The sequence below is a fragment of the Coffea arabica genome, chromosome 7c (assembly GCF_036785885.1).
Source record: "Coffea arabica cultivar ET-39 chromosome 7c, Coffea Arabica ET-39 HiFi, whole genome shotgun sequence".
Taxonomy (NCBI): Eukaryota; Viridiplantae; Streptophyta; class Magnoliopsida; order Gentianales; family Rubiaceae; genus Coffea; species Coffea arabica.
The window spans coordinates 23,404,977-23,414,507 of record NC_092322.1 but is presented as its reverse complement, the minus strand read 5'-3'; the positions used below and the strand labels follow the sequence as shown (position 1 = coordinate 23,414,507).

The window sequence follows — 9,531 nt, the reverse complement described above, 5'->3', positions numbered from 1 at the left end:
TAGGAAATTTCTTGGCTCCTACTTCAAGTAACTAAAACCAATTAGAAAACTAGTTACTTCCACGCAAAATAAAAAACCTGCCTAAAAGAAATTAAACCAATTTCCTAACAATTAGGGGAATTATAGGAGGTCTGTAAAATTATCCCAAAATAAAAATGAGTTTGGCTAATAAGGAAGTACTCCCTTCGTTCCATTGAAAGTGTCATACTTTCCATTTTGAGATGTTTCAAAACAATTGCCATGCTAAAAACGTCAAAACACCTTTTAGTCTTTCTTTCTAATATAGCTCTTCTTTCTAATCATATGCATATTACCATTCAAATTTAAAATTTGAATTTGTAGGGGTAAAATTGAAAAGAGAAACACAAACATCACAATCAAATCACTATTTTTAAAAAGTTGGATTCCCCAAACATTACTAAATAAATGGGACGGGGGGAGTAATATTTTTTTTTTTTGAAGGAAGGAGTTAAGTCAAGCCCAATTTGAAAAGTAAAGAAATCAAGAAAGTCCCAAATTGCCAAAAATAATAAATGGTATTATGTCCATTAACATATGAAAAAGTTAGTGTATTAATGAAACCAATTGCAGTGTTAGGTATACATATGTTACTTTTATATTTATAAAGTTTTAAGGACTTTTTTAATGGTTTTTAGTAAGCACTCATTACATTCTTAAATTACACCTTACTTATCATATAAATATATACAATTATTAATAATTGCACCCCTTACTTGTCAATAACTACACTTTTTAAAAAAATTAGGGTAAAAAACAAAAAAAAATCCTTCGTGGTAAACCTAATATATAGAAAAGTTTCCTATGATTTCAAAACGTACAACACAAGATCTCATACTTTGAACTAAGGCCCCGTTTGACAAGTGAGTTTTTTTGGTATTTGTCTAAAATTTTACTGTAACTTACTGTAGAAGTTTTTAAAAAAAAATTTGAAGTGTTTTTTTTTTTAATATTTTGAAATATATAGTTTAAAAACTTTTGAGACGTTTTTTGAGATTACTGTAGTTAAAGTTTTTAAAAAACTTGTAGCAGACAAACTTGACAAAAAACTTGTCTGCCAAACAAGGCCTAAATTGTAAAGATGACGGAATCCGTTAAATTTAACGAAAATGGATGAAATGACAAAAATACCCTAATATAATTAAACAAAAGATAGTTCAATAAAATCATTTGTTTTATTCTCTAGAGAAAGAAAATTGAGGGTTAAGGGGTAGAACCGATATATTTGTTAAAAATTAGGTATACAAAAATCTTTTTAAGTTCCAATAAGTCATTTCCGTTAAGTTTAACGTATTCCGTCACATTTATAATTTAGTTCAAAGTATGAGGTGTCGTGTTGTATGTTTTGAAATCACGGGGGGCTTTTCTATATATTAGATTTACCATAAGGGGGTTTTTTTGTTTTTTACCCAAAAAATTAACATGTGTGACCCTTAGTAATGAGGCTATCCATTAGCCGAATCAAAGTTTTACTCTCTCTGTCTTATTTTGGTAGTCTTTTTTTCTTTTTCATTAGTTGCAAATTATATTCCACTTTTCAATTAAAAAATATAGTTAATTTTTAGCTTTTATAAAATGTTCTTATTTAATATACTTTGTTATCAATGTCAGTGAATATAACCTATCTTATTCATTAATTGTTTTGATTAATGTCTTGAATGGTGTAAAGATATAATAACTTTTAACTTTAAGGGTATAATAGTTTTGAATAGTATAATGTAAGGGTATAACTTTTAACTTTAATTGTTTTGAATGGTGTAAAGGTATAATAACTTTTAAGGGAAAAATGCAGTTTTCATCCCAAATGTTTGGGCGAGGGACCAATTTCGTCCTCAAAATTTCAGCAATAGCACATTTAACCCTCAATCATTATCAATTTTGGTCAATTTAGGACAATTGACATAAAACTCTTGAAATTGGATGGAAAGGGGTCACATGAGATGCATGCTCCGTTAGTGTAATTTATTGCAGCCAACAAAAAAGAAAAATTTGTCTTCTTTTTCATTCTTTTGTCCTTTTTTAACAATGAAGAATTTTTCCAATATTCTCACTGTCATCAATCGGACAATTGGCTGGCTACTGGTTAGAAGATTGGTGAAAGTAGATCCATGAAGAACCTGTCACCCCCAAACAGGGATTTCATTGTAATCATGTTGAACACTACTATAACAGGGATTAGCTCATTGTAGACTTTGGATTTACTTTTTCTTTATGGTCCTCAACTCAATAGGACCATTTGGAAGATTATAAATGTTGGTGTTAATTTGCTCCATTGGTTTTCATAATCCTCTGTCTTGTCTTCTTTTATTTTATTCTACAACTCATTAAGAATATATAAACGTGTAACTATTCTCAGAATTGAGATTGCAATTGTACAAAATTGGAAACAAATTATGTGACCAGAATCATAGGTCAAAATTGAGATTTCAGCAAGTTTTCATACACAAAATAGCTTCCTTACAAACATAAAATGTCCATTTCCGTGTGCAAAACGTACATAATTGATCAATTAACAGCTGGTTTTCATACTTCTCTGCTGCTACTTTAGTCTACATTTATCCTAAATCCTACCTCTTACAAATAAAGGATTATCCAACTAGCATTCTAGCAAACACATTGTTTCCACAAAATACAATCTCAGTTTGGCAAATTTAGCAAGATTTCATACTAGACTTAGCAACAGCTTGCCCCACTTTGCATTTGCTTTGCCTGTTCTCCTCCAACTCAAAACGAACAACACCATTAAGACCACAATAATGTTGATGAAACTTTTCTCCCTCTTTCATATCTTTTCAACTATTTCTTCCAACTTATTCACACTTTTTGGTAAACCAGGTATAAGTAACCTTCCTCTTGGACCAATTTCCTGATCAACCTATCAACATACTTGCACCTGTCAAGCCTCTAATAAAACATGATTCAAAAATTTGTTAAAATCAAAGTTTTATTGGTGTGTCAATAATACAATAGTTCTTACCGGCCACAAAGAACAACCAAGAAATCTTCTTTTGAATTGTCGCCCCGCTCATAAGTTGTTAGTTTTGTCCTCAATCCACAATTGCAAACATGTGTTCATGGAATCGAAGAAGTAGAAGTTCTACTTCTTATTTTAGCACTCCATGCCCTCTGCTATTACAAGTAGAATAATATGTATTGAGCATGGTGAAACTTTGCCTGCAAAACTTAGGGTTAGAAAAAGCAAAGCACATACTCAAGAAAGAAGGAGAAATGAATGAAAAAAGAAGACAATTTTTTCCATTTTGTTGGCTGCAATAAATTAAACTAACGGAGCATGCTTCTCACGTGATTACTTCCTATCCAATTTCAAGAGTTTTGCGGTCAATTGTACCAAATTGACCGAAATTGATAATGTTTGAGGATTAAATGTGTTCTTGTTGAAACTTTGAGGATGAAATTGGTCGCTCACCCAAATATTAGAGATGAAAAGTGTATTTTTCCCTAACTTTTAACTTTAATAGTATAATGGTGTAAAGGTATAATACATTAATTGTTTAATTAACTTTTCATCAACATGTTGTTACAATTAATGTAAAGGTATAATAGTTAGTTATACTACTAATATTACTATAAGAATATTTAAAAAAAAATAGTAGATTAAATTTATTCTTTTAATAAAATTAATTATTTTTTTAAACGATGTGAAATAAAAATAAATATCAAAACTATTAAAATGGACGGGACAGAGGGAGTAATTATGTTTTTGACATCGTATGATTAGAGTTGCCGATCATGACTTTTATAAAATATTTTTAATACATACTTGTAAATTACTAGTCGTAATACATATTATCCAGTTCTTTTCAAAACCACTTGTCCAGGTTTGCAACATTCTATTGTCCCAAAATTAAATTTTGAGTTTGGATCTAACGACTGTCCTCCTCCCGCTGCGCACGCAATCAATCACCTTCCGATTCCATTTTTTGGATCCCCAAAAAATTGCCACACAAATTTTGGACAACTTACCAATTACCGCACAAATTGGCCTCTTACGTTCACAAAGGCGACCAAGATTTGAGGAATTGCTCAACTTCTATGCCCTCTTCTTGTTCAACAACTTTGGTAAGGTTTTAAAATCAGCTTTTTTTTTTGGAATTTCCGGAAATCTTTTTAGCTTCCTATCTCAGGATTTGCCCAAGTCCTTTATCATTTTTCTATTTCGTGTTTTAAACATATGATTTTTTTTGTTTTTAATCTAAGTAATTGAAATGATTTTCCAGCCGGAACCCTCTCAAGTTTGATCGGACGGGAAGTTCTCGATTTCGATTGGCGAAGTGCGGTAGGTCCTGGCTCATTACTTCGTTATTTGGTTAGTTTTCTGATTGTTGATTTTTTTTTCCTGACTTTATATATTTGCTATCATGTTTTGTGAAGCTGAAAATGGCGTAAATAGGTCCATAGAAAACCAGTTTTTTTTTTTTTTTAAAAAAAAACCACGACTAGACTGTCATAAGGAAAGTCGTGCCCCATAGAAGCCAAAAAAATTGTTAAAACCAAATATAATCTTTATCAAATCTTTTCCATGAAAGTTCTAGAAAGGATTTGCAGAATTCCAGGAAAAAAAAAGGAAAGAAAAGAAAGCATTTGTTGAATTGCTGAATGTACCATTGCTGCTAAGCTGGTTATATTTTTCGTCATACACAATTCAAGCACGCAATACTTGCAACGGTATATATGCAGCAAGCAAACACCAAAAAATGAAGGGAAAATCAACCTTTTTCCAGGAGAATGATTTTCATGAAAAAGATGTTCTCCTTGGGAAAAAGGTTTACAATTGAACCAAACAAACTCTAAATGTTGAAAACAAATTCCACTGATGTATACCCCTAGAACAGGATTAGATTTAAGAACCACAAGGACAACACTTGGAGTGACAATGATCTTTGATAAATGTGGATAAGTAACTCACTACTCTAGTACTTCTGTTTGCATACATTGCTTTCTTTCAAAGTGTAAAACTATGTTTTGTTTCAAAGTGCTAAACTGTGTGCCTTTTCCTATTCCTTCTATAATTATATATTTTGTGGAATTCGGACTTGATAGTAAAAGTAGAACTGGAGAGCTTTTTAACTAATGCACGTATTAATTTGAGCACATTGTCAGGAGTGGAGAGCATACTGCTGTTTGTTTGATCTGTCTTTGATTTAATGTCATATATTCTTTCCTCCTCTGCACAATAACTAATGAGCTCTTATTATGAACAATTGATGAACCTTTGTCATTCTCTATGTTTGCTCCTCTATGTTAATGTTTTCTTGCCCTTTAAAAGATTTTATTTTCTTCAATAAAAAAAGAAAAGAAAAGACCCAAACTAATTAACTTGGACCAGTTAATTGGTCAATTGTTACTTCATGGTGAATTTTTCCTATTAATCTTTTCTTGCCCTTTAAAAGATTTTAATTTTTTCAAAAAAAGAAAAGAGCCATACCAATTAACTTGGTTAATTGGTCAATTGTTATGAGATGTAATTTACTACTTCATGGTGAATTTTTTGAAGGTCTAGCAAAAGGTTTTTTAGTTAATACTTTATGTTCTTGTCTGTACATACAATGAAAAAGCAAAAGTTAAGTTGGATAAAAGAGAAGCAACCTCACCTAAGGCATGTATGATACATTTGGTGGATGAACATCACAATTCTCAGAGTCATACACTTTTGCTTTCTACCTAGGTGAATTGGTAATAATATCATAGCTACTGTGTAATTTCATTTCGCTTATTATGCACGAGAGTGATATATATGTATAGCAATGACTAGTTCACTGTACATGTTGTTAACTGCTTCCAGTTGTGGTATTTATAGTTTAAATTTATGCATATAGAGCAAAGCTCAAATCCTCCCTAAGGCGTGAGGCACAACTAGTGTGTGTGTGTGTGTGAGAGAGAGATATTTAATGATTGTTGCACCCACAACATCTGAATCAGCAGCTCCAAATGGCGACTGGTTTGGTCCGACGAGCACTAGCTAGGGTTCAGTCATCAGCTTCGGCGGCGAAACTGGTGATAAGCCGGGCCCATGCATCGGAGTCCCAAGCCCAGCAAGTGGAACCCCAAGCGAAGAGCACTCACAGCCTGAAGACCTTCCAGATCTACCGATGGAACCCAGACGACCCCCAAAAGCCGGAGCTCAAAGATTACCACATCGACCTGAAGGAGTGTGGGCCCATGGTGTTGGACGCCTTGATTAAGATCAAGAATGAGATCGACCCATCCCTGACCTTCCGCAGGTCTTGCCGGGAAGGGATCTGTGGGTCCTGTGCCATGAACATCAATGGCTGCAATGGCTTGGCTTGCTTGACCAAGATTGATTCTGAGGGTTCGTCTGCCACCACCATCACACCGCTTCCCCATATGTTTGTGATTAAGGATTTGGTGGTGGACATGACCAACTTCTATAATCAGTATAAGTCCATTGAGCCGTGGCTGAAGAGGAAAACTTCCCTGGCCACCCCTGGGAAAGAGATACCGCAGTCCAAGAGCGATAGGGCTAAGCTGGATGGGATGTACGAATGCATTCTGTGTGCCTGCTGTAGCACTTCCTGCCCCAGTTACTGGTGGAACCCTGAGTCCTATCTTGGCCCTGCAGCCCTCCTCCATGCCAACCGGTAACTTAACTATCTCTTTTTTGTCTTTGAATTCTTTCTTCTAGTTTTCTTGATTCTACATTCTTTCTTGGATTAATCTTCCCTGATGGTTGATAAATTTTTCAGTTGCTTAACAATTACTCCCTATGTTTCTTGCTTAAATGACCTGCATGTTTAAGTCTATATTTGTTGGGTTGAGGCCCATTTGAATATTACTGCTCTGGTTGTTTGTGGAAACTTTTGATGGAATAAATTGACATCTTTTAGTAGAGTAGTCTCAAAACATGCCACTGCTGAATATTATTAGCCTCAATCCATTACTCAATGAGAATAGCTAATGGTTAGAATCAGGAAGATAATCTGTCATATCCTTTTAAATTTCCTGTCCTCACTTGCATTTCTTATCTCTTTCATTCTAGTTGGATGAGTTTGATTGTTAAAGGGGCCTGACATCAGATTTTTTTTTCCCAACGATAACAGATTCGTTAATCATAATAACAAAGAAACTACATATCTGGAGCATCAGTATTCATCATTATATAACCTCAGGGTGGTGGTCCTGACATCAGATTTGAAGTGAATGAACTGTGAACAGATCATCAATCAAAGCATCATGCCAATTTCTCTTGGGTCGTGATTTAGTTTACCTTCTTTTGTATCTCACAGTCTCCCATTTGCATCCATTTGTCTCTTTAGAGTGCTGGACATATTTTGCATGGCTATTGTGGACTTGGGTTTTCGAAAGCTGTCTGCCAGACTGGAATGGGAGGTGCTTTCTGAGGCTTCACTGTAGGTCTATAAGAAGTTGTCTGGAGTGACGTCTATTTGACATGATGGAAATTGTGATATACTACACCTAGACCAGGATCTTGTGTCTCTGTCAAGGCAAAATCTGCATTCTCTCAACTTGAGATGACTGATCTTTTGGTTGATGCACATGTTTATGCCCAGTTGTTTGGATCTGTTTTCTAGAGCTGGTCTGTTGGTTACATGCTTCAGTATGTCCAAATGCATGCAGTATCACTATTTTGTGATTGATTTACTTAACTCTAATCCAGTTTCGCTGTGTGACTAATTTGTTTGACTTTGTGCACCCCTTCAAGACAAAAACTGTTCTGGCCAAGTTCATTCTCTGTTCCTTATGAAATTCATTTTAAATATGTGTTCCTTGCACATGTTTTCTGGCCTAGATTGCTAAGCAATCTACCTACTGTTGTTGTTTCTTTTTGAATGCAGTTGGATAATGGACAGTCGTGATGAATACACCAAGGAACGCCTGGATGCAGTGAACGATGAGTTCAAACTTTATCGATGCCATACAATTTTGAATTGTGCCAGGGCCTGCCCAAAGGGACTGAATCCTGGGAAGCAAATCCAAAACATCAAGAAACTTGAGCTTCTTGGTTCTTGAGAAAGTTATAGTATATCTGTGCTGATCTCTCCTGAGATTATTTTGAGGGACTCAGCAGAAGTTGTTTGAGAAATTAGATGGTAGTATATCTGTTTGAGATCTCTCCTGAGATTATGCAGTGTTTGTAATCTGCTAATTCAATTAGATTAGATGTGCTTTGTACTTGAAACATAGGAATGCCTTTGTTTCAAATAAAATTTTTTTTGTGGGACCACTATAACTCGTGTTAAACAGGGCATGTTTTCTGTCATTTTCTTTTCCAATACACTTTTTGCTTTTCTGTTGATATTCTGGCATGCAATTCTGATGATGGAGACAGAAAAGCTTTACTCTCAGCGGGATAGCTTTATGGTAGGAAGGGGTTGACCGTGCCTATGGTAGGAAGGCCTTCAGAGGCCGACACGTGTTGTAGGTGGATGGATTGCAGACGGAGACGTTTAGGCGTGGAATCGCGTGTGGAGATGCAACGTTAACATGTTGTCCGCTGCTGCAAGTTAAAAGCAGAGGTTCGGACATCCGTTTGCGTTTTCCAACGCAGTTTGCTGGGCCGGGGCAGTGTACTTGCAACTCAGAACCACTGGTCATTTATACATTTGCAAATGTACCCGTTAGCAATGGGAAAATGCTGCGAAGGCCCTGGGCAAAAAATTATGCGTAAAGAAGGAACCGAAATTTGAACAAATAATAAATGTAAAAAAGGGCACATGTGAGAGGGATAATAACTTGGAAGAAGGAAAAGCAGAGGAGAGGTATCCGTAGTACTCCCTCCATCGTACTTTGATAGTCCAATTTTACTCTTGCGTCTGTCCCAAATAACAATGTGCTGCGTTTAATGTGCAGTGTTTCGCCACTGCTTTATTACATTTTTAAAAATTGTGAAACTATAGTTTTGTAATAAAATTAATAATAACATACCAAGAACAAATACCCATGACATAAATATACTAAGCAATTACAAAAATATTTATGATTATGCACATGTACTTTAGAATTTGCTCCCAAACACCGTGGAACTAAATTTTTCATTTAATTTGAAGACAGTACGGAAAAAAGACTGATTAATGAAAATACGATGTTGAAAAATTTTGAATTCACCGTCACAAAATATGAATTGGTGGGCAATACCAAAAAGCAGGGTACTTTAATCATATAATGAAGCAAAGTCATAAAGAGCAGGCAATTTGAAGGCGAAAGTTTTCATTAATAAAAATACCAGCTCTTCACGGCTTTGTTATCAGGCGTCCGATGTATGAGGAAAGTGGCAATAATTAATGTGGTAATTTATTCGGTTTATATAAGTTTTAAATTTCTTTTTACATTTTGACAAAAAACAAATGAAAAATTTGTACGAGAAAGCACAAAAGTCAATTTGATTAGTGTGTTAGGGGAAAGAATAGCAGATATGTAATGTACCTGTATTTCACGTTCAAAATACTGCAGTGATGTTTGTGAAAAACGCCCTAAAAAACATGTAATTAAAATGGAACCAATTTTGATTATTTG

At 34.7% G+C, this 9,531-nt stretch overlaps 1 protein-coding gene across 6 annotated transcripts; it reads left to right on the top strand.

The window, feature by feature from the left end:
• The first annotated feature begins 3,740 nt into the window (after positions 1–3,740).
• LOC140010156 (succinate dehydrogenase [ubiquinone] iron-sulfur subunit 2, mitochondrial-like) lies at positions 3,741–8,314 on the top strand. 6 transcript variants are annotated; one of them, XM_072056624.1, is made up of 4 exons: positions 3,741–4,098; positions 4,257–4,315; positions 5,856–6,638; positions 7,854–8,314. In XM_072056624.1, the coding sequence occupies exons 3-4, from the start codon at positions 5,968–5,970 to the stop codon at positions 8,026–8,028; spliced, it is 846 nt and encodes a 281-aa protein (XP_071912725.1). In that variant the 5' UTR covers positions 3,741–4,098; positions 4,257–4,315; positions 5,856–5,967; the 3' UTR covers positions 8,029–8,314. The 6 variants fall into 6 exon arrangements, with proteins under 6 accessions (XP_071912725.1, XP_071912722.1, XP_071912723.1 ...); XM_072056621.1 differs by having other exon boundaries at positions 4,257–4,345; positions 5,959–6,638; XM_072056622.1 differs by having other exon boundaries at positions 4,257–4,345.
• The last annotated feature ends 1,217 nt before the right edge of the window (positions 8,315–9,531 follow it).